Source organism: Monodon monoceros, unplaced genomic scaffold, assembly GCF_005190385.1.
Source record: "Monodon monoceros isolate NGI ecotype Baffin Bay Population unplaced genomic scaffold, NGI_Narwhal_1 Super_Scaffold_6, whole genome shotgun sequence".
NCBI classification, from domain to species: Eukaryota; Metazoa; Chordata; class Mammalia; order Artiodactyla; family Monodontidae; genus Monodon; species Monodon monoceros.
This window is the reverse complement of record NW_021703783.1, coordinates 53,466,553-53,493,406: the sequence shown is the minus strand read 5'-3', so window position 1 is coordinate 53,493,406 and position 26,854 is coordinate 53,466,553. Positions and strand designations below refer to the sequence as shown.

The 26,854-nt window shown below is 34.2% G+C and overlaps 1 protein-coding gene across 6 annotated transcripts in view; it reads right to left on the bottom strand.

The window, feature by feature from the left end:
- CPSF6 (cleavage and polyadenylation specific factor 6) overlaps nucleotides 1-26,854 on the bottom strand; it is a 76,806-nt gene that overhangs the window by 32,489 nt on the left and 17,463 nt on the right. The window contains exons 8-11 of one of the 6 annotated variants that reach the window (XM_029204142.1): nucleotides 25,448-25,563; nucleotides 24,799-24,952; nucleotides 22,314-22,503; nucleotides 10,837-15,690 (exon numbers count right to left, since the gene is read on the bottom strand). In XM_029204142.1, coding sequence (XP_029059975.1) covers nucleotides 22,317-22,503; nucleotides 24,799-24,952; nucleotides 25,448-25,563 — 457 coding nt within the window. In that variant the 3' untranslated portion in view covers nucleotides 10,837-15,690; nucleotides 22,314-22,316. Of the gene's footprint in view, nucleotides 1-10,836; nucleotides 15,691-21,057; nucleotides 21,772-22,313; nucleotides 22,507-24,798; nucleotides 24,953-25,447; nucleotides 25,564-26,854 lie in introns of those variants that run through there. The other 5 variants (XM_029204139.1, XM_029204144.1, XM_029204143.1 and 2 more) reach the window with 5 other exon arrangements.

The following is a 26,854-nucleotide window of genomic DNA, read 5'->3' as shown; positions in this document are numbered from 1 at the left end:
ATCTTTACCATTCCTTATAAAGCCCTACACAATCATGCCCCCAAACACTTCCCTAAACTCATTTCTGACCATTCTCCTCTTCCCTCATCCTACCATCCTTTGCTGCTTCACTTACCCTTTAGGGCATCTCCACTTACCATTCCCTCTGCTAGAATGGTCTTCTCCTTGATATCTACATAGCTGACTCCTTCACTATCTTTGGATCTCTGTTCAAACTGCACCTTATAAAAAAGGGCCTTCCCTGATGAACCTGTATAAAAATATCCTGCCTTATTTCACTTAATAACTTCAACACCAATTGGTATATTTGACCATTGTCTATCTTTCCTCATTAAAAATAAGCTCCAAGAGAAGAGGGATGTTGTCTGTTCCACTCAGTGCTGCATTTCTGGCTCCTAGATCTGTGGTCAGCACATTTGTTAAATGAATGAATCTCTCCTACCTGGAGAGAGATGCTTACAATGTCCTGGTTTGAACACCATATATGACTTCACATAAACCCCTCTTCCAAGACATCCTGAATACTGCAGCACCACCTCTTTTGGGGCTAACCCTTAAAAGCATGCACATAAAAGCACTCAAAAAGTGAAGTTCATGAGCTATATGTTCTTCAGCCAAGTTAGCTCCATAATATCCAAAAATAACTCAGTCTTAGAAGATTGGGAGCCCCCCAAATTGATGAAAATATATCCACTGCTTCAGAGAAAAATTACCTTTTCATTTCTTCACTAATCTTGAGATGAAGGAATTTTTTTTTCCAATCTGGCCCTTAGAACAGTGCCTGGCATCTAGTAAGCAACTCAGTAATTCCTGAAAGAATGAATACACAGAACCCATTGGTAATTAAGGCCTTTCAAATATTGGAAGACACTTCACTGCCACCCACATAATATCGATAGCTTCCCTAACCCATCTTGGCCTGCCACCTAGTGGTAGTTGCTTCCAACACTATGCTAGGGTCCATTCTGTCCCAAGAAGACTCGTTCTGGTAATCTCCATCTTAGCTAATTTCTTCAAGAAGCGGACTCCAACTGAGGTCATCATTCCAAGATTTGGGAGCCGTTAGCACAAGCAGCTGTTTTTCAAAACAGTTTTTGAAAAAAAAAAGGAGGTACCACATCACCGTAAGGAGGACAGAGATGGTTTGGCACATGTATACTACTGTCTAAGAGCAAAGGCTCACCCAGAGTGGCTCTAGGAGGCATAGAACTCCAGAACAGTCTGCTCGATGAGGGAGGACGACTCTTCAGTCTACATCCAAGTACACTGATTGTACTGACCACTGCATCCCATCTAAAACAATGAATACACAAAATATACTTGTGTGCAGCCTGACATGCAACTCAAAGTTTCAGAATGTTTATCTTGTTACTGACCATTGTTGGCAATTGCACTTATCCCAACACCCACTCTAGTACGCTGGGACACTGGTGACCAGGCACGTAGTTTCCTTTAACCAGTATGGTGTTAAGACTAATTTTAAGGCTGTTCTGAGAGCAAGTAGTGTCATAAGCTCACTTCTAATATAAACCTTACGCTTTACATTGATGTTATTTGAAATAAAACATATCAAAGCAATGGTAGTTTTTCCAAACTACACATCTTTCATGTTGAGAATAGAGCAGGAGGCTAGTTATAACATTATCTGCTATCGCCATGCCCTCAATGGATTGTGCTATCTCCTACTTCAAGTCAACTCGTGCTCAAATAAATTTTCAGATATAAACAGGAAATCAACTGTTTTAGAGTAGCATTTGTAATGTTTTTGGAAAAATACCTTAAGTATTATCTTAAATACTTGTTAGTAGCATTATCTAGGTATGATGATAGCTTGATCTAGAATTCAGTTGCACTTAACACAACAAAAGGCTATTTCTATCACTGCAATCTTATTGTGTATTAAATATATCTAAAATGTATATTTACAGTTCAAAGAGTAAAAACACATGAGTACCAACCATTCCAATTAACAAATACATTATGCCACCTTAGGAGCCTCCTGTGGCATGCTCCCTTGACTGTATTCCTCTACCTCCCTGCCTCCGGAACTATTATGCTAAATGTTGAACTTTTCTATTGTTTTCCTTGAACTTTTCTATTGTTTTCTTTACATAGGAATCTCTAATACACACTCAAAATTTTGCCTGTCTTGGAACTTTACATAAATAGAATAATACGGTGTGAATTCTGTGGCTTGCTTCTTCCAGTCAATATAATTGTAAGACTCATTTATGGTGTGTGCAGCTAGAGTTCTTGTCTTTCCAGCCTATGTAGTATTTCATTATTATGGATGCCCTGCTATTTATCTGCTCTATTGTTGGTGGGCATCTGAGCCATTTCCAGTTTTTTTTGCTATTGGAAATAATGTTGCTATATACATTCTTGTAAATGCCTCCAAGTACAAAGACACAAGATTCCCTAGTGTATACATGCACATTTACTTTACAAAGCAATGCTAAACTGTTTTCCAAAGTGGTTTTAACAATTCAGACCCTTTCCAGCAGTATTCTTCATTGCACCATCTCCTAGCCAATACTTAGAACTGATTAAACTTTTTTTTTGGGGGGGCCAATCTAGTAGGTTTGAAATGGTACCTGTGATTTCAATATGCATTTCCTAGATCACTAATGAAGTTGGGTATCATTTCATATATTTATGGAATATTGTGTGAAGTATCAGTTCATGTCTGTTGCCCATTTTTCTACTGGGTTTCTGTCATTCTCTTATAGGTCTGTAGTTTATTATATATTCTTGATATTAATCCTTTGTCAGTTTTATATGTTCCAAGTGTCTTTCCCCAGTTTGGGGCTTCTCTTTTCACTTTGTGGTGTCTTTTAATGAACGGAAGTTCTTAATTTAATTTATTCACATTTATCAATCATTCCCTTTATGATTTGTACTTGTATCTTAAGAAATCCTTCTCTAATCCAAGTTCATAAAATTATTTCCTATATTTTCTTAATAGACTAGCTTTGCCTCTCCCATTAAATCGACATTTAATACACCTAGAATTGATATTTACGTATAACATTAGGTAGATCCCATTTTTCTATTTCAGTATAATCCATAGCATTTCCATCTTAGCATAAAATCTAGCTTTCATATATATGTGGTTTCTGGTCCCTCTATATTGTTTCATGGCCTACTTATTTATTCGTGTACAAAGTCTGCACTATCTTATTACAGCCCTTGGTATGTGACAAGAGCAACTCTTCCCTCTCTTCGTTGTCATTTGCTTTTAATTCCACATAAAGTTTAGGAGACTGTCATATCCAGTAAGACCTGACAAACCTCTTGGAATTTTAATTGGATTTGCACTGATGCTAAGTTAACTTGGAGGGTATGGCCATATTTACATTAAATCTTCCTATTCATGAACATGGTATGTCCATTGATTTGGGTCTATATGAACGCCTTCCATTAGAGGTTTAAAACTTTCTCCTAAAGGGCTTGCACATCTTTTATTAGATTTAAAACTAGCTACTTTATATCTAGTTTCTATATTGATGTTGTGTCCACAAAGCTTTCTAACCTTTTGATTCTAATAATTTATCTGTAGAATCTTTCATACCATCTCCTATCTTCTGTAACTAATGACCAATAAATCCCACTGTCACATTCTCTAGATATGCTCTTCTGACCCTAAAGTGGATTACTGCTCTGCTATTGAATCTTCCTAAATTTGTTTCCTCACCTGTAAAATGAGGAACTCCAATGGAATTGATTTGATGCTTACATTAAAAATACCACCTGGGAAAGTGGCCAACATATATTAGTCTCTTCAATGGCTTTCTCCCAGACAGCACATGGTTTTCTTTCTTTGTGTATTCATGGTATTTTGCACATGGCAGTCATTTTGAGTATTCACTAAGTATAAATTACTTTATTTCCTGACTCTCGAAGGGCAGAAAAAATATTCCTTGGCTTATGTCCCCTTCCTGAATGCCAATTTTAGCAGAGTGGCCACTCAAACGCTAAAAAAGATAGGCTTTTTCACCTAGGGTTAAAAACAAAAAAAGTATTATATAGCTAAGTAAAATTAAGCCCACACTCTTATACTTACCACAGAATTCTATTCAGAATGACATTAGAATACTATACTTTTCAAAGAAATGTTATATTCTCCATATAATCTATATATAAATACAAAATATGTAGGTACAAAATTCCTTCCCTTCAAATGACCCTTATTATGTGCACTGAGCAAATTTAGAAATATTTTCAGTATAACGATGGAAATAAAAAAGGTTTTATTAACTGACTTCACCGGAATATTATCATTATTACTTTGATCTTTTGGTTTGACTATATTGCTGTGACTTAACAGGGACAATGATTAGAAAAGAATCCTTCAGATCTTTCTTGAATAAGAGCCTGGCTTGAATTTTTCAGTTCTTGAGTTTGTCCTTAATTAGTTATTACTTTGGGTCCGAATGCATACACTTATCTGTTTCCTCAATTATAAAATGAACTTACTAAATTACAACTTACCCTTTTTTCTTACATAGTTATCACTAGATGGCAGCACACTAATATTTTAAAATATTAAGCCTCTGTAAAAAAAAAAATCACAATATTTTAATATATCAATTTTCACCTCTAAAATCGATAATTTTTAAAGCACCCATTATTGAAAAGGATGTGGAGAAATACGCATTTTCACATACAGCTGTGGTGAAGGTCAATCAGAGGGCAACTTCATGTGTCAAAAACCTCAATTGTTCATACTTATTGAATCAAGCACCAAAAGAAACTTTTTGGAAAAGATGTGCATTTAGATTTACTTGTAAGCATTTTCATTACAATATCCTTTATACAAGTCAAAAGTCTAGTGAGATAATCTGAGTACCCAATGATAAGAATTAAAATGCCCTCCACATAACCTACCTGTACAGTCTCTCTATAAAACTGACTTATTAACACAAAATTCATGTCCAAGAACTTCTGCTAATTACATTACATAAGACTCAGTGCGTGTGTTCCTGAACTATATCGATAGTAGTTTTTCCTGTGATTTCATGACTTAACATTATGTAAACCAATAAAATGTGCAAACACAACTGGTTCAATGTAAAACTACGTTAAGTGCTTTGGAAAGACTGGCTAAAGATGAGCCACTTTAAAAATCAGTTGATAAAGAGGGACATTACACAATGAGAAAGGGGTCCATTCTCCAAGAAGACGTCTTTTTTTTTTTTTTTTTTTTTTTTTGTGGTACGCGGGCCTCTCACTGTTGTGGCCTCTCCCGTTGCGGAGCACAGGCTCCGGACGCGCAGGCCCAGCGGCCATGGCTCACAGGCCCAGCCGCTCCGCGGCATGTGGGATCTTTCCGGACCGGGGCACGAACCCGCGTCCCCTGCATCGGCAGGCGGACTCTCAACCACTGCGCCACCAGGGAAGCCCGAAGACATAGTTCTTAATGTGTATGTGCCTAACAACAGAATACCAAACTACATGAGGCAAAAACTGATGGAACTTCAGGAAAAAAAATAAAAATCACAGTTCACAATGTCATACCTCACACCCAACAAGATGGCCATTAGAAGAAAAATGGAAAATAGGTTTAGTAAAAATGTGGAGAAACTGAAATTCTCACGCATGGCTTGTGGAAATATAAAATGGTATAGCTGTTGTGGAAAAGCTTCAGGGTTCCTCAAAAAGTTAAATATAGAATTACCATATGATCCAACAATTCCACTCCTAGGTACATATCTAAAAGAATTTCAAGAAGAGACTCAGATACTTGTATACCAATGTTCACAGCAGCATTATTCACCTCAGCCAAAAGGTGGAAACCCAAATGTCCACTGACAAATTGATAAACAAAATGTGCTATATACATACAATGGAATATTCACTCTTAAAAGTAATGAAATTCTAACACATGCTACAATGTGCATTTTGAAAACATTACGCTAAGTGAAATAAGCCAGCACATAGGACCAAATATTGTGTAATTTTACTCATATAATGTACCTAGGACACACAAATTCATAGAAAGTACAGTAGAGGTTGCCAGGCTAGAGGGGCTAGAAGTGGGACAGGAATGGGGAGTTACTGTTTAGTGGGTACAGAATTTGTTTAGGATGTTCTAGAATGTATAGTGGTAATGGCTGCACATTGTGAATGTACTTAATGCCACTAAAATGTATATTTAAAATGGTTTAAATGGCAATTTTTGTTATATAAAATTTGAAAGATGCTGAATTAGCTCTTACAACTGTACTACCATAAGCATAAGCTAACAGGATAACGTGGTAGACCTAAACCTTAAGGACATTCATTCATTATTCACTGAACATCTATGTGCCATACCCTTATGTAGGCACTTGGGACTTACAAGATATACGCTTTCATGTGCCTGATAGTCAAACAGACAACAAAGATAACATCTTGTGCTAGGTAACAACATATATTGTTAGGAAACACATAGAAAAATAAAGCAGAACTAAGGGAGATATTGAGTTCCATTCTTCAATAGAAAGGTGAAAATAAATCTCATTAAAATGATACTGTCATGCAGATATCCAAAGCATTCCAAGCAAGGAAAAGGGCCCATACGAAGGCTAAGAGAGAGGAATATGCCTGGACTGTTTGAAAAAGGCCAGGGGAATTCCCTGGCTGTTCAGTGGTTAGGACTCTTGAGTTCTCACTGCCAAGGGCCCAGGTTCAACCCCTGGTGGGGGAACTAAGATCTCACAAGCCACGTGGCAAGGCCAAAAAAGGAGGCGAGAATGGCTGGAATGCAGCGAGCATGGGGAAGGGTACTGGGAGGTCTGGTTAGACAGGTAATAGGAGCCAAATTATGGAGGAACCTTTTAAGGACTGGAGTTTTACTCTAGTACAAATGGGGAGCCATAGCAGGATTCTGAACAGAAACGACAGAAGCTCTGACAGCTGTGCTAAGAACAAACTGCAGGGAGGCAGGAGTGGAAAGCACAGAGAGCTGTTAGGAATCACTGCAGTAATACAGGCAAAGAATGAGCGCAGTGCAAGCAGTAATGGGCTGTTAGATTCTAGGTATTTTCTGTGGTGGACAAGATTTCCTGATGTACTGGATATGGGGTGTGAGAAGAGTCAATAATTTCAGGTTTTGACCCTAAGCATTTGAAATGATGTTGATGTTAGCTGTTAGGGACGACTGTGGGCTGAGCAGGTGGTGGGGAATGGGTGAGGATGAAAGAATTCAACCTTGGCATGTTATGTTTGGGATGCCTGTTTGATATTCAAGTAGAGATGTCGGTAGACACTTAAATCTCCAGTTTGAGAAAAAGGTCTGAATCAGAAATATAAATTTAGAAACTGACAGCATATTAATACTTAGAGCCATGAGACAGGTAAAGAGGACCAAGGAATGCAGGGAGGCTAAGCCTCCTGGGAGTACCCCACAATTCAAAGGTTAGGGAAGAGAAACAGAAGACTAAGAAGGATGTAAGGAATAATAAAATTTTAAATTAAAAATCTTCATTTATGACCCCATTTTATCTATTTATGTTGAACTGATCAACTTCTAATAAGAAGGCATGTTCCATCCTCAACATTCACGTAAGCATGTGAAACAACTGGTAAAAGGTACCTTCAGGTCATCTCACCCAGGGGTGAGGAGCTGTGCCATTTATCTCCCTCCTCCCTTTAGTGTTCACCTACATACTCAGATCATTTAGAAAGCCAAGGACAACATAAAACTGATTACCACAGAAGTTTACAGGTAGGCAGTTTCCCGGTGTGTAGATATACACAGCATGTTGGCTGCCAGCCATCCTGAAACAATTTCTGAGATGCATAAAAATGATTTCAACAAATGTTTACAATGGATATACTATTATTAACTGTGAAAAGCCAGTCATCACTAAATTCAGCAAATAACAATTAGCTCGTCTTCAGTCTGCAAATCACTTTCTAATAAAATGAGCATGTTCTTAGGCTAAGTTAGATGCTTAGTTAGTTTCCAGCATTTTGTTTTCATTTTCTCCCTTACTTGGGAAAAGCTGAAGAAAGAGTAATGTAAAATGACTTACCAGTTTCAGGGGAAAAAGAACTAAAGTGGTACACAGTGATACTCGAGTTTCTATACTGCAATGGGGTGCAGCCCAATTCCTGAGTCAATGCCAAATTTTCCCACAATGTTAAATTAACATTTCCACAAATGTTACTCATTGATCTTATATCTAATAGGACAGCTACAGGAATTATGTCAGTGGAACCTGTACAACTATTAATATGAAATTTTTAAAAATAAAAATAACGAGATACAACTGAGTTGCTATGGTCCGTCCTATACAGCACAGTATATTTTACAGAACAGGTATGTTCAGTATTTGTGGAAATGAACATTTTTTGTTTTGTTTTGTTTGGCCACACTGCACAGCATGTGGGATCTTAGCTCCCTGACCAGGGATCTAAACCCTGCACCCCCCCCCCCCCCCCCCCCCCGGGTTGGAACAGCACAGTCCCAAGCACTGGCCGGCCAGGGAAGTCCCAGAAATGAACATTTTAAAGTAATATACTCCTAAATGCTTACAGCTATCAATAAAGCTTTTTAATTTAGCACTTAACAGCAGTGGGGGCTTAGTTTGATAACCATTCAGCACACAAGCTGTGTGGATTTGCAGTCATAAACCTACTCTAACTTCAACTCACCATTCTGCTAGCCATAACCCCTCAGAGCCTGTTGGCTCACTTGTAAAAGGAAAAAACCACCTTGCGTATTCGACAGGGTAAGAAACTCTATCGAGATAATAGGTACAACAGCAATTTTTTAAAAATGCTCATGGATGGACCTTGAGCATATGCTAAGTAAAATAAGCCAGACAAGTACCCTATGATATCATTTATATGTGGAATATAAAAAATCAAACATGTAATGAATCCTGATGGCACTCCCCCCACCCCCAAAAAAACAATGAGGGCATGGGTGATTCTATTCTGCAGCTGGGTTGACAGCCATTAAATTGAAAAATGATGAAGACTCTCCCCATTATTTAGTTGCTTCTCTATTTTAATTGTTACTACAAAGTTATGGCTTTAATCCACATGTCTTCTAAACTCCAAAACCATATAACTATTGAATACATGACTACTTGCTATTTCTTGGATCTCAAAGGCATTAAATTCAGTGTCTATCTTTTTCCAGTGTTTCCCATCTCAGGCAATGACATACCTACCACTAAGTTCTAAACATCATCCTTCCAAACTTTCAGTTATTACCAGTTTTGTCTCAAGTCTTTCACCAAATCAACTTTTCTCTACCACTATTATTCCCACTATCTCTCTAGTCAAAGACTCTTGCAATAGTTTTACTGGTTTACCTCATCTATTCTCTACCTGATTTAATGTGCAGCCAAGCTTTCAGAAATGCTTTGACACTACACACACTTCAGTGATGCCACATCATTCCTGGGACAATCTTTAGTGTGATTTACAAGCCCTGCAGAGTCTTGGTCCTTGTCTGTTTCTTGAGCCCCACACACAGGCCATGTTCTTTTTTTTTTTTTTTTAGGCCATGTTCTTCATTCCCTACTTCAGTCAAATCAGTATTCTTCCTAATATGCTCCCTCATACCAAAAGGTCTTTTGTGCAAACCTCCCTTTGCCAAGAAGGTACTCCCCTTCCCTTTTCCCCAAGTTAAATCTTATTCCTTCTTCAGGACTCGGTGTAACTTAAGGAAGTAAACTATTTTCTCAAGTTTTCCTATAAGTCATAGGTTTTTTGAAAAGTTTGTAAAAAATATACATGTATTCCTTATCTAACACTGAAAATAGCAACTGACTGGAATTGATATAACATGAAAATTCAAGAACTGTTAGTGAAATATAAAAGAGAAACAAAGATACAAGACAAGACAGCATTGGAAACTATTTCTAATATCATTTACTTTTGGAATTAAAACTAGAAGACTGGGAAAATTCTGTCTACGAATCCTTTATTATTATTATTTGGTCGCACCACATAGCTTGCAGGGATCTTAGTTCCCTGCCCAGGGATCGAACCTGTGCCCCTGCAGTGGAAGTGCCGAGTCTTAAGCATTGGACCGCCAAGGAATTCCCTTAGAAATCCTTTATTAAAAAGCTCCCTCTTTCACTAAATCAGGCCTTGACTGACTCCTATTAAGTTTTGTGTAGCACCTGATTAAAAGATGTTCCCAATAATCTTTTCTTTCAAATACTCTTCAAGAGACTCAATTAACTCAATGCAAGTGAGGATCAATGAACACAATCCTCTTTAAAATGTAAACATATAACAAAGAATATTAGGGAAACTAATAAAACCTCAAGCACAATTTTAATGGGGTCGCGGAAAGAGATCCTAGTAATGGTCATTTATTTCTTATATTGTTATTTCAACTGTTCAGAATTGCTACCTTCAACATACACTGAATCATACAGATGAGAAATCTGGGGCCTGATTTAACACCTGGCACACAAATCTTTATTGAAATCATAATTTGTTACTGTTTAAAAAGTACTCTGTATTACTTCAAAGCTAGTATGAAATATTTTTGCTGCAACCTAGAAACATTTTTACTTGATTGAAGTCTAGTAAGGTTAATAATCCTCTAAAATTAGACAAACATTTTCTGAATCTTAAGACTTAAAAATAAAGTAGCCTAGAAATCTTTTAGGTTTCTAAATCCTAATTTAGTCACATATCATATGCTTTAAAGACCATCAAAAGGCCAATACAAAAGAAAATGACCAGTATCTAGGAGGCTGGCTTAGAGATAAAATACAAACAGTACAATTTCTGTTATACTGCATATTGCAATTAGATATGAATTATTCACACCATACACAATGGTTAAAAAATTATAAATCAAACAAGACAAACTGCAAAGTATTATAAAAACTGTGTTTTATTTTCAATACAAGATAAATACCATGCTCATTACTAGTGCAGTTTAAAGGCCAACAATGGCCATATAGCAAACTGCTGAACAGTCACCTAAATGCTAAAGAAAGAAAAGACAGAAAGTAAACATTAAACACAAAATTGCAATTACAAACATTTTAATAAAATGGGATAAGCTTTTTAATAGAAGCGAATATGGAAGTCTAGTTCTCAGGGACACCAAAAAGATGTTTATTTGATCAAATATCACCTTACCTTTTGCACAGAAATCTTATTGTGAAGTCACCATAGAGTCAATAGCTAAAATTTTAAGACTTTCTTTGGCCTTCTGGTATTAGTCAAATTATTTACAAACCATGGTTCAGTAATGCATGTATACTGGTAATATGATACAGTTTTTCGTTAAGGGCTTTTGATTAAGAATTGTAAAACAACTTTGTAAGGCTGTACAAGGCTGTAAACTACTTTGCTAATATACCATGGAATGAAGAGGAAGAAGGAATAATAGACCTTTCTTTAAGGCTAAAGTCAATGTTATAGATGCATTCCTTAGAATACATTATGATTTACCCCAAAGGATCCTTTCCCATTAAATACCACCTGAGTACTACAATTTTCAAAGTAAAAAAATAAACACGAATTCACCATTTTAAAATAATTTAACTTACAGAACGCTGAGAAGTGTTACGCAGTAACAATGAGACAAAAAGAACACATCTTCAAAATGAAATGTTTTCACTAAATGCAGGGTCTGTCCAATTATGAAATTAATGTAAAACATTTACACCCATGGCGGAGTTTTAGGATACTCCCACAGGAAAAACTCTCCGTAGTATTTATTATCTGCACATACCATTTCAAGATTTGTGTGACTTCAATTAAATTCCACCTAATATTTTAAAAAACTTCCATTACAATATGCTAATTAATATAGCAGGAAGTCTTTAAAACATTAACATCTGTCTATACCTAACCAAGTGTTTATATGTCCCATACAAAAACCATAGTAGCTGCATACTCAGAGTGAATGCCAACAACCTGAAATTTTAAAGAAATTGGTTAAGACAAACCTAAATCAATCTGAACAAGATACAACTGCCTGAATATTTTGAATATTCATAGAAATTCATATTGCTTCTTTCTAATACCAAGAAAGAAGAGTATAAGAACTTCCTCCCAGAAGCCTAGACATTTTAGACATTTTAACACATTTTCTATTTCAACTTACAATAAGATACTTTAATCCTGAATCTTTTGAGTTCTCTAAATCAAAAATCTCACATTACAAACATAAGGAATGCTATATGTAAGGCCACATCTTAATAAATTTATAATTTTTGGTTGAATATTTATTAAAAAATTAGTCTAAGGCTTCTAAGAGTCAAGTTGCTAAAAAATAAAATACACCAGTGTTTAAACTGAAGGTTAACGTAAAAAACAACACACACACACTGTAAAAACAGAAAAATACTTTGCTACAAAAATCCCACTTAATATATTTTAGCACAAAAATGTCTAATGTGTACAATGGGTAAGAGCGTGCACTTAAAGTACATACAACTATGGGAAATATTACAGATGGCTATGGGATGCAAATGAACTTAATGAATAAAATTTAAAAGGCAGTTATCTGTAAAACAGCTAGGATCTCAATACTGTATTCTCAGTAAAGAAACAGAACATAAACTTCCTCTTAAAATAACAAGCTGAAGCTTAAAACGCAAAAGTGAAGCCATCTTACAAGATACAGAAAACGCAATGATCATTCAGGTATGAAAACCAAAATGTCAGAGCACGCCAACAGAAAGTCTTGTAGTAGCATCTCACTGTATAAAACAGTATGTATTTAGGTTATTGGCACATTTAAATACATAAGGGAAAGAAAGTCTTTACCCTTCCAACAATTTTTCCCCCTCACTATAAAATGTTATACAACATTCATTAAAATCTCCATGTTTATTTTAAGAACTGACCTTAAACTAGTAGAAAACAAAGCAATATTCTCCACAGGAGAATTAACTGAAAGTAATACCTTAAGCTACAATCCATAAGTTTTTTGTGAACTCCAAATTGTAGTTAACTGCTTAAGAATATTCTAGGTAAATGGACTAAACTATGATCATTAGCCACTGTAACTTACTCCGAATCTTGCTTATAAAAATTGACAAAATAAACACTTATAAATTTATACTGGAATATCCTTTCCAAAACCTATGTCCATTAACCAAAAGCAGCACATTCAATTCAAAGTACTGCTTCAAAAACAATACCATTCAGGTGCTGCATCACTCATTCATAACTTTACTGGCTGAAAGGAATGTGATGGCATAGCACTAACAAGTGCTATGGTTTAAAATTAAATTCAGTTTTGTTTTCATATCCACTATAATTATTATTAAGAAGAAATGAAAAGATCTCTGGGACTCTTTTTTTGGTGTCTATGTAGAGATTTATCTCTTTGGATTGTTTTTAAACATTTAAAAAAAATTTTCAAATAACATCAGCCCATTAAAAAAAAAAGGGATATGAAGAATAAAACATAGCTTGCATTTTCACCTTCATTGCTATATATTCATGTATCAGATAAAGAAAGACTTGGCAAAAATTGGTCAAATCAGAAAGTTATTCCCTTCTGATAACATTTATAATACACTAACAGCAAACAATTCTAGTACACTCACATTGTCTGCAACAAAAGTCACGTAATGAGATCAGCCAAGTAGGGAGAAGGGTGATATAGTATGAGCAATTAAAGGGTTCCACTGATAAAAAAAAAAAAAAAAAAAATGAAAAGGTAAATGATTTAATTAGTACAAAATTTCCAGTTTTCATTTCAAGTTCAAGCAGTTAAGATTTTTATGATCCCATTTTTAAATTGTTCAGAGAAAATTGTATCCTTATGGACATTTACTTACCTTTTAAGCTTACTATTAACTAATTCCCTTGTAATATATTTATGTCCATACTTCTTCGCATTACAGCATTGTAATATAAAAAAAAATCTAAGAAATAAAACTAACAACATCTATACACAAAGCAAGAAAACTGATTTTGATACAACTCTCAAATGTTAAAAAGGCAACTGCATTTTCAACAAGATAGAACACTTAAAAAATCATTTCTGAGAGCAAACAGTTCTGACAAACACCAATGATTCCATGCACAAATACTCTAACCACAAAATGTTTTAAAAATAAAGCTGGCAATAATATGGATAATTTAAAACAGCTAATTCTGCAAGAACTGGTATGATGGTGGACAACATGAAAGTAAAGAACTGCAGTTCTCTGGAGGGCTTCTAAGGTTGCACTTACATAATATTTAGGGTGCCTAAACAAGCAACGTCCTAAAATTTGGCTATACGTTTAAAAAAAAAAAAAAAGAGTGTATTATCAGAAGATCTCTCGAAGATAATCAGATTTTAAAAACATTAAAAAACATATTAACTTGCTTAAGGATTTTAACTCAAATTTCTGAAGTAATGATTCAGAATGAACTTTCTATAAAAATGTCTAATCAAATTGACACTCTGCCTATGCTAATTTTACAATTAAGAACACATGCTAGCCAGGTGCTTTTAATGTGGGCTTATATGCAAGGCAGGTTTGAAAAAAATCTTTGATTAGGTTAACTTTAGCATGAATTAATAGGTTGCACGAATACACAGAACTCCTTAAACTGTGGAGATCGGTACACCTATAATCTCCTATTACACATATAGGAGAATACAACCCAATGTTAATAAACATCACACCCTTCAGAAATCTATTTCCTGTAACTGGAAAATAAAACTAAGGCTTTCTTTACTCACATTTGTCTGCTGCACGGCGGCCTATATTTACGTTGCCCATGGCTTCAACAATAAACCATAAGCACTATCAATATAAAATAGCTAATAACTGCCGCATCAAATCAGAACTGTCAAAATATTTCTTCAATGCTAGCAGTTTACAATTAAGCGTTTCAGTACATCTGTGTTGTAATTAAGCTGCATTACTGTAGCAAATCACGTGTGGGTTTTTACTAAAATGTTAAAACCACAAAATCTTTGTTGACCCCTAACACAATGACTGGGTTGTTATGTTGTGAAATTTCAGTTTTTACAAGTTTACATACCATTCAGCAAAGTCACAAGCTTAACTAGGTAAAAACAGCTAGAAAAGCAGAATATAGAAATATTAAATACCCATGTAATCACCTATTCTAATATCAAAATCAAGGGCAAGAGACACTTAATTAGTATGTTTAATTCACTGAACGCAAGATTAGATTGATGCATATCCAAAAATGCTATTGCAATTTTTTTTAAAGGACAGTATAAATGTCATAGTAACATTATCTTTAGATATTGCTGAACACAAGACTTTCCCTGAGGTGTAAACATCAAATAACTTGAACAGCTTTACACATCAGCCCCATTAAACAGTTTATTACAACACTACATCTATTGTAATCAAAGTGGTGCTGTTTACAGACATTATCGTATGAACATTTTTAACAAGAACAAACTACTATAAAACAAGCATTTACTTGACGTTTTTTTTCCAATTGCTTGCACATTATAATGGCCAAATGTATATAACCAGTAATAAAGTTGCAAAAGCTATAACTTTTTAAATCACACAGGTTTCCTTCAAATAAAACAGGTAAGCAACATAAAAAATAAAAGTAGAGCTACTGGTTACCATTTATGCAGATTTGCTTTATTCAGATCTATTCCTGTTCATTTTATCCATGAATCCTTACAGGTTCAGTTCAATCACAAGAAGCAAACTGCTGGACAAGCGTCATTTTTCCCCCATGAAGACTGTTTTGTCTTGGAAGGTGTTCCTCTTCCTTCAGCTGTAATGTGTCAAAATTTATGATGTAGATTTTGCTATTCCCCATAATACACAGAAAAATGCTGGCTTAACTATACATACACAAGTCGTGCATCTACTTCACTGTTATGTATTCTAACACAAAATAAGAATTAACTGAAACAGTAGCTGCCTTTGTGATGGAGAAACGCTCCCAAATGTATGTGATTAAAACTGAGACATTCTGATTTCATTCTTCTTAAATATTATTGCCTTATAAATTTAATGACTGAAACGGAAATGAAAATGTAGCAGCTACTGTTTCTGTGAAGATGGAAACATTTATAAGTCATTTTCTAAAGTATGTGTACTACAAAAATAAATGGAAAAACGCTTGGATGATTTTAATGTAAATATTATCATTCACCCACATAAATTCTATATAACTCATAAACAATTAAATGAGAACTGAATATAAATGCAATAAATTATTTTACAGATTAGTTGTATTTATTTGACATACAGGAACTTCTGCAAATGTTATAAATCAAACGGTCCTCCATGTTACAAAATTTATAAATATAAGCTCAGTATGCACATTTAAATAAATATGACATCCACGTACAAATCTTTAGACATATACAAATTTATAACATTACTGTCCCTCTATTCCACCTACACTGAAATATCTAATGTAAATATATAAACTAAGCCGAAACAAGCTAAATGGGAATCTACAATGATAAATTTCATTGAAAACTCACATAAAGAAAAAAAACCCCAATAAATGAGATAACCTAAAGTTTCAGGAGTACATAAATATGCAAACTTCAGGTAGAGGTTCACAAAAGAAACATTCAGTTAACGTGGATATGTGATCACTTGAAACACCAGATATTTAAAATATAAATTCCAAGAGAGTGTTTCAATAATATGATGTAAGAGGCAAAAGGGCACAATGTTTAGTGATAGTATCCCATAAAAGTAACTGAAAAATACTTTTTGCTCTACAATTAAGAGTAATTAATATTCTGTCACAACTATAAATCTTCTTCTATGTCCTTTCCTCCTCAATTAGGGTGTAAGCAACTTAAGAGCATCAGTACACATACGCATTCACATTGCCTAGCAGTAAAAACTTAAATTTTACAACTACAAAATGAAAAAGCAGATGTCATAATCCTGGACTTTTAAATAGTTTTTAATTTGCCCATATTTTTCAAATAGATACTTAAGCCATTTCTAATGTTACCTTTCATGTATTTTATCTTATGCTGATAAAGCTTTTGGTGGAATTATTTCATGGAAAAAAATCTAGAAAGGTAGCTTCACACATTTTATCTTTACTACTTTGCAATATACTTAAAAAAACTGGTATTGAAGTATTAAAGAGAGACAAGGCATATGTTCTAATCTGAAAAAATAATGGGAAATTCATAAATCTCATTGCAAAAAGATGTTTATCTCCCAGTTATTTTATCATGCTGGAAGGGATTTAAATAAGAGGGAAAAATTAAGTCACAGTGAGCAAAACAAAAATACCCAACCCTTCCAAAAAACATGGCATACTCTGCAATTTTATATCACTCCAATGGAGAATTTTTACTATTTTTTAGGTAGAGAATCCTATTTGTGAAATTACAACACATATCTTTAGGATGAATGCACTTATCTTTTGTCTTATAGATAGATCTTTACTATTAATAAGTCTCTAATTTTCACCATACAGACAAAATCTGGGGGATAATCTGACAGCTTTTATTTCTATTTCTAAACACTTTACATTTATCCATTTGGAAATACAAAATTTTACAATCTCAAAAAAAAAAAGAAAAAGCAAATTTGAAGGCAATACAACCCATTTCCAATAACCCAATTCCATATTATAGTCTCAAGTTTCTAAGTAGAAATCTACATAAACACAGATATCAAAAAGAAGCTTAAAGTGACAAATACATTCAACGGTCATGTTTTCAGAATACCATGTGGTCAAATCTGTAATGTCAAAGCCACACAATTTCTTGCTTTAGCTATCAGTTATAGAAGGAAGATCTATGTAAGCAGTTGCTAAAAAACTAAGACAGATGGAATCTATGGCTCTTTAATGAAGTATATAAAGTGAGCACTAAGTTAAAATTTCAATACAGAGAAGCACCTGCATTTTGAGATAATGCAAGATCAAGTCAATACTAACAACTCAAATTACGAGTGTTTCTGTTAGAAAACTTATCCAAGCAAATTTACTGGTATCAGTTAATTCACCTTTCAAGTAGAAGATTCAAATATATTAGATATGGATCTTTTACAGGTTTTCACATTAATACACTGAATAAGAAGGATTCTAATATAATTTTAGAGATATACTTTTATTAATGCAATATAATAAAATTCACTTTTTTCTTAATGAGAGGAAAGGAGATGAAGTGGGCAAAAGAACTAGAAGTATCTAAATACAAGTGAACTCTTTAAAATCAAAATCCCTTCTTGCATTGACTAGAACATATTACACAAAATCCTGTTTGTTGTAGATGTTTACAAAAAACTCCCTTACTACCAAAACATTTCGTACTTTCATCTTTGCATCTCTGCAGATAGTACTTACCTCATTTTAACTAACCCATTTCATTACACTATAAAACATATACAGGATTGTTGCTCTAGGCAGTTTACTAAACAGTAGAAATAAACTTCACAGTTAAAGAATACCCAGCTTTGCCCAAAAAATTTGACAAAATGGACATTTCAAAATAAGCTGCTGTGTGATTTAGGTTTCACTGTGAGAGTTAAAACATGCTACCACCAAGGCAAATTAGTAAATTTGGACAGCATATATGACACCCTTAGTCCTTTTTTGGTTATTAGATTTCCTTTAAACAATGCTAACTATTCATCAAATCATTATTTATTCAAAACAATCTAATTTACAAACTAGAACAATGGTAGTAAATTTCACACTGAGATGAAGGTGAGAGATCAAGGTGACTCACATTGGCACTGATTTTTTTTTTTTAAACAGGGAACATTAATCATTTGTAAACAAAACCATATTCTTAAACCACAGTGAGCAAAACACACACTATACATCCATTCTAAGATCACTTTTTACCCTCTTCTCACTTTAATTAACATAACTGTGTAGTCAGGCAGGTTTTGCAAATAATACTAAAAGCAAGGAAAATTAGAGTGAAAATAATGAAAGCTGGCATATCCAGATGAAGCGGTTAGGATATATGGGGAAACAATAAACACAGGGCTGGACAGTATTAGTCAGATCTCAGATGACTTAAGAGTTGCAGAAATAATTTTTAAATCTCATTACCACCCGTATCATTCATCAGATGATTAGAAGAATTTAATTTTCACATAAGACTCAAAGTAACATTAACTCTTGAGGAGATAAAAGCATCTTAACATTTATGCAAGAACTTTTGATTCTTTTGGCTTCCCCCTGCCAAATTAATGCAAAGCTATAAATTGAATAAGGAATGCAAAACACCCTAAATCTTGTGCAATGACAACAAAATCTAAGATCATGGTATTTGTGAAAGGAGAAAAGTAATCATACAGCAAAGGAAAGTATAGTTACTTAACCTATACCCCGTATATGATGCTTAAAATCTAATCAAAGGAATGGATAATGATTTGAGAATGTGTAAACATCATGTGTCAGAGAGAGGAAAAGCATGAATAAACAGTTTTTAAAAAAATAATTTCAGTTCATTACTCTTCAGTATACAAAGAAAAGTGGAACTGTTAACAGAAATCGCTGAGTAGGGTTGTTCCCAGCAAGTAATAAGAGGAACACAAAAGAAAACAACTATGAAAACAAAATTATTTCTGTAAAAAGCATATAACCTTAAAACATTGAACTACTTTTGTTTTGCTCAGAGTGGTCTGAGAATAGAGGCAGAAATTACAGAATATGAAGCACAATATATTTACATGCTGAAATTTACAATACCGATATTCCCATTAAAATATTATATATTTGAACTTAGATATTAAATGCTTTTAGAAAAACTAATACATTTTTTAAATGAGAGAATGCAATTAACATTACCAACAGTTCAAACACACAAAAAAATTAAGATGGGACAGACATTAACAGCTTGCCAACATCATTTAAGTTTCCAGTTAAATTAAGAACTTGCCCTTTTAGCCATTCATCATCACTTTAATAATAGATTACATTATTGTTTTATTTGCATACAGACTTACTACTGACATTCACTTTAGCTTCCAAGTTACTCTTATTCCATTCAGTCCATTTAAGATTTACATGAAAGTTCAAAAGGACTCATATTTTAAAACTTCTAAAAAAGGTCAATAGACCTCATTATGATGGTGATTAAATGTGCAGATATTTTTTATTTGCTCAAAAAAGTTTTTCACTCAGATATATTTAATCCCAGTCCCTACCCATTTATTCACATCTATGTTCACAATAAATACTGTTTGGTATAGCAAAGGTACAATATTCCAGGATAACAGAATTTTTTGCACTGGAAATGCTTATGTAAAATTTTGCTTGGATGAAGGCACATAACAATATTACAACTCAATTCTGATTAATGCACAAACAAAACATGGGAATTTTGGTATGGTACACATCAGTGATTAAGAAAAAATGTCAACAATAGTTTGCAAGTTAGGAATTCATAGTTAATGTCTGAACGTAATGAAACTCAAACCATGATATAGTTAGGTGTACCCATTACCGGAATGTAATGTTAATTCAAAGTATTTAAAATTAACAATGGACCTTTCAGAAGGAGTTTACTTAACTATGCTAAAACCATTAAGAAGACTTGTTAATTAACTTTGGGTATAAACTGGCTCAGAATGCCCTTGATGGGCATATCCAATCTTGGAGATGACTGAAAATGTATGCAAGTTCCATTATCATGACTTCAGTAACTAGAAGCTTGTTGATAACTGACAAAGTCTAAATAAAAATATAAATTGAAGGACCTGTACCTTACTTTAAATGAAATGGCTGATATACGTTAAACATTTCCCTAAGTTGGCCACAATTCACCTTAAGCACTGATGGACACTGAGAATTTTTTCATAAGATGGGATCAGATCTATTCAACTGGGGGGTGGGGTGGGCGGGAGTGGGAGAGGCAGAGGGCTACATCTTTAAAATTTAGTATTTAGTCTTACATGATACAACATTCAGTTCTTACATCCAAAAACAGTATCAATTTCAATAAGCTTAGTTTTAAAAATAAAAAGTTTTGCCTCATATTAAAATAATGTTTTGAGAATTATTTATGTTAAGTTCTATAATACAGTACATGGAGAACTATTTTAAAATTAAGGTTTTGATATATATTCAAAATGCATATTCAAAATGCAAGGAAAAGTATTAAAACTTGCCTTTTTACTTCAAAAAGCCCTTCAAACTGTAAATAATGTAATAGGTTATTTGTGTACCATAAAAATAAGACTTACATGCTTATTTTCTAAGTAATATTACTTAAAAAGGATCTCGTTTGCTAAAATATATCTAAAGAAACTGTTATTTTGTCACAGAATTACATACAATCCTTTGATTTTGCCCATAACAATTTAAATACTAACAATTACCATAATTGAATTTTCAATATTTCCCAATTTTATTTTATGGAAAATAATTATGTAAAGAGTAATTACCAATAAGGGGTTTGTTTTAGCCTAATTTATTTTGGATATGCCACCAACATATGAAGAAAAAAAATCTGTTTACAGAATAACCTGTGTGTCACATGCACAAGCCTTATAGTACCCTCTCCCCACTTTTCACATGAATAAACGCTGTTCACAAATATAAAAATAAAATTACACGTGAAAATGAAGTATAAACAGACAACTCTTCCCGCTTTATGAAAAATGTACACAATAGTTTTAAAATACAGAAAAAAAAGACACAATGATTATGGTTTATGAATGAAACATCAAAGAAAATTATTTCAAGGTTATTCTAACCTGGGATGTATGATTTGGTACAATTTAAAATTCTCTACATGGAATACCCTGAATCCATTTTAATTGAGTAACTTTCTTATCTTCTTTGCAAATTAAAGAATACTGTTTCTTTTCTTTTAAAAACAAAACCCAGATGGCAGGAAAAGTGTCTTTTCTAAAAAAAAAAAAAAAAAGTTTTTCTCAATGCTGAGAAACCACCCTCCTATATTCTTCCTGTATTATAAACTATTATACTGTCAGATTTTCTTTAAAATTTTTAGGGATAAATAAAGTTAGTTCAAGGAAAGAAACTTTATTTTTTGAAGTCCAAGCATACTATATATAGTATGAATTAACTCCCTATATTTTATATTTTAAATCACATGAAAACTATGTATGTGATTAAGAGAATTCCAATTTTTAGATTTTTAGAAGTAGACAATGAGTCCTCTTGATTATTTCTTAGGACCATTAACAACCTGAAACCTAAAAGCTGTAGCTCAAGCAAGCAACACAATATTTAAGGATAAGAGGTCAAAATGTTTACCTGTTATTACTCACCTGTCATTTATCTCAGATGTTTCCAGAAGATTAAATTCAGAACAAGTAGTTGAACCATGTAAAATGTGGGTATATACTGCATAAACAATAGCCTTGGAGTTATAACTACTATTAATAATACATATGTTAAATACAACAGGAACAAGGAATACCCACCTTCTAACGATGACGATACTCGCGCTCTCGGTCGCGCTCTCGATCACGGTCCCGGTCCCGGTCCCGGTGTCTCTCTCGTTCTCTGCTTCTCTCTCTGTAATAATCATCATGACGATCTCTACTGCGGGATTTATGACGCCGACTCTTTTCTCGTGATCTACTATGATCCCTTTCTCTTGATCGTTCACGTCTTCTAAAAGAAATTACTGGATTAATGCTCTCCATAATTAGATAGCTTAAAAAGATATTCAATATTTTGGTGTTTAAAAATACCTATGGCAAAAAATAACTTATAAATCTAATTTAAACTAAAATATCCTGAACTGTCAATAATGATTTACTCACGTACAAGCATGAACTAGAAACCCCATTTTTAAAAACATTCACCCGGGACTTCCCTGGTGGTCCAACGGTTAAGACTCCTCGCTCCCAATGCAGGGGGGTCCTGGGTTTGATCCCTGGTCAGGGAACTAGATCCCGAATGCCACAACTAAAAATCGCATGTGCCGCAACTAAGACCCGGCACAGCCAAATAAATAAAAATTGGGAACCAGACACACCATGGCAATACACCATATCATCTATTACATCTATTATAACTAGCAGCCTAAAACAGACATGTAGTATTTACTGAATGAAAAGCAGAAAGGTAAAGGAGAGAAAATTTCAAAGGACTTGTGTTTCAAGCTAAAGAACATACAGAAGGTAGTTTTTTAGACACAAAATTCATGAAATCACTCAATATATAATGAGACTTAAATACATAAAACTACCACCCATTAATACAGGTTACCTAAACCTATATGTAAATATCAATTTTACATTTAAAACTAGCCAAAATATGGTTCATCATGAGTGTTACCCCACTAAGAAACTTCCTAATGAAATATATTCGTAGGTATGCTTGGGGGGTGGTGGTGCTGAGGGGCATGGTGGGAAGCAGAGAAGAAACTTAGTAAACATGACCACCAGAAAAGACTGAGATACTATTCTCATTTTTATTTAATAAAGAGAAATGTTTCATGAACTGCCTTTAAAAACAACAACAAAAAACAGGTACTTTAACCAGAGTATGTATCTTAGAAATCCTACTATTCTAAATTCTGAAATTCACAACAAGGAAATAACAACTGGCTATTAATTTAATCTCTATTTTGTATTTCTGCACCAGACAGCTCAACTTAGCAAACACTGTTAAGTGCTAAGCCTGTGATTAAAGTAGAAGTTATTATTCTAGACTTAAATAGTTAAAAGAAGACTATATAACATATGGTCTTCAGCTATAACAAATGTGTTCAGGTCCAAACATCTTTATACTGGGTCAAAAAGGTAATAATTATAAAGTTGTGGACCATGACAAAGACAAGCTCTCTTTTCCTAACTTAATGAAGACAACTCTACCACTAGATAAAGTACACTATAAAGACCTGAAAGTATCACGTCAAGGTTAAAGATCTACCTTTTGAAAATATGTAAAATTTCAAGGTTAGCAGTAATGCCAAAAAAAGGAACTGCCGAATTAAAATAAAAATACTAAGAAATAGATTATTAACTCCTTTGTTCAAGAAATATTTATTTAGCACCCGATCTGTACCAAGCACTGTTTCATCATTACAAATATTGTAGCGAACAAGACAGGTAAGGTCCTTTCCATCTTTCGATGTGTTCTAGTGAAAAAAAATGTGCATTAGTAACAAATAAGAATAGACTATAGTAAGTATTATGAAAACTAAACAGAATGAACATGACAGAATAACCTGGGAGAAGACCCCTCTTAGCAAGTTAGATTGAGTTGAGGCATGAAGGATAAGGAGCCAGCTATTAAAGCCAGGGAAAAGGACTCCCAGCAGAAGAAATACGAAGTAGCAAAAACAGCGAGGTGGGCATAAATACCAAGTACAAAAACAGTGAGGTGCACCTTCCCTGGTGGCGCAGTGGTTGAGTCTGCCTGCCGATGCAGGGGACATGGGTTTGTGCCCCAGTCCGGGAAGATCCCACATGCCGCGGAGCGGCTGGGCCCGTGAGCCATGGCCACTGAGCCTGCGCGTCCGCAGCCTGTGCTCCACAACAGGAGAGGCCACAACAGTGAGAGGCCCGCGTACCGCAAAAAAAAAAACCCAAAACAAAACAGTGAGGTGGGCAAGTGCTTGATGTGTCAAGAAGAGAAGGGAGACCAATGTGGCGAGAGAACAGTGAGCCAGAGGAGAGGTACACAGTGAGACTGAAAAGATAGGTAGAACTATATCACACAGCACTTCAATATTTACAGTCTTATTCTAAGAATAACTGGAAGCCACTGAAAGGTTTTAAGCAAGCAAACACCTAACATTTGATTTAGGGTTTAAACAAAAACAACAACAAGATCACACTAGCTGCTAAGTAAACAGTAATAAGTAAAATCAAAGTCCTATAAAGTCCCCAACACAGTATTTTTTCTATTTGCAAAGCAGCAGTTTTAAACAGACATGAGACAGGAAAGTTTTACCTTGATCCAGAACCATAAGACTTGGATTCAATTCCATGAAGGCAATCTTGCAAAGAGCTAATAAGAACTTTGCAACGATCATCAGCAGATACTTTGGATTGTTTAATTAAAGAAATTGCAGTTACCAATGTCTCAATAGCACTCCCATAATCACCTGTGAGTGGAAGGAGAGGGGCCGAAGTCAAATAAATTTTGTTTTCAAAATACCACCAAACCATTTGGGGCAACCATTTTACAAAAGGAATGCACTTTAAAATCACTACAGAAGATGTCTTAATTTTTCTCAGAGTTTCACCATTCTGAAAGGCTTTAATGTACATGAAGTTAACACCATTTGTTACTATTATAGCTGTGTGAAACACATAATCATTTAGTAAATATGAGAATAAATGAGCTGCCTTAAGGTCCCTGAGCCATTAAATGTCAGGGCTAATATTTAAATTTACACCTAAAATTTTTAAATTAGGGGTTTTTCCACTACACTGTGACATACAGTTCCCTTCAATGCCTTTTAAATGAAGTATAGGTAATGATTTGTAAATATAAAAATAACTACTGCATGTAGATGACCCATCTTCAAGACTGTACTTTTTAGGTCATTCCTAATAACATAAATAAGAAATGTTTATACAGAAAGAAATATACAAACCAGCACTGGCATCAGACACAGCTCTTGAAATAGCACTGCTTGAGATTGCCCTATTTCTATTCATGATTTCTTCAAACTCAGCTTCACTCAGTGGTGTTCTTGCAGTATCCATTTCCCTGTAAAATCGAAATAAACCTTAAATCATACTCAAAAGATTTTCTAAATTAGTCACAACAGTGTAAAGCAATTCAAATAATTGCTTTTGACAAGTGCCTTAGAGCTAATACTTTTTCAGATTGAAATGTGATCTTTTTCCTAGGAAGAGAGAAGGTCTAAGCAAAATTCCCTTATCTTTCAGCTGAAATAAAGTAGCAACTTAGAAACCTCATCTTTCTGGAGGCCAGAAATTATGTATTTACGTAAGTATAATATACTATTTTTCAGAGTCATACAAAAACAGATATAATAAATTGTTCTGATGTCCCAACACATATGTATATCTAAACAAAAAATCCTGACTGCAAAAAATACAACCCTACACTATCAAGGGATGGAATTTGGTTTCATTTATATTTGGATCCTCTAGGCGCAAGGCCCAATTCATAAGAGAAGGATAATAAATGTCTGTTGGACTAATAAAATTTCAGGAGGGAGAAGACTTTAGACTTATCTTGTTTGCCACTGAATCCCTAGAAGGATATCTGGCAAATAAAAGGCACTCAGTACCTGTAAATATTTGTTGGAAAAAAACAGTAAAATCCCAAGATTTTCCAAAGCTGCTGGACAACTTTAAAAATTGTGACTGCATGTGCAGTATAGGAAAAGGTAAACTTTTTGCCATCTTAGTTACTAGTTACTAGGTAGGATGTTGAACTGAGGTAAGCAGTAGCAGTTCATTCTAATGAAATGAGGAAACAGCTAATATAACCTTCTTCATGTTTATAAGGTATTATTGTTATTCCCAAAACTTTATAAACAGCCCAACCAAATCACAAGTTGTTCAAAATCCATGTATGATTTCAATTAATTTCTGTGACTCATACCCATCTGATCCCCTAAAAAAAAAAACCCACGCAAGATAATCAGTTTTCTCCAATTTTCAATTAAAAATTACTCAATAATAAGTAAAAATATATACACAAATGTATTTTAAGAAAAACTGACACTGTAGAAATTCTATTATGTTAGAAAAAAGACATGAGATTCAAATTTTAAACTGTCAAACCAAACCACCTAACCCACCCCTATACACTGAGTGGACACTTAATAGGTAGTTGCTCACTGAAATTAAGCTGAACAGGAGAAAAGTTGTGCTAGCTTCCTAGTTATAACGTTTTTCAAAAGAAAACGAAGCAATTTTGGCAGTCACATAAAGACACAAGCTCTATGGTAAATAACTGTCAGGAGACTTTGTTTACAACATCAAATTTATTTCCCTGGCCCTGTGCAACTGTATGGAATTAGGCA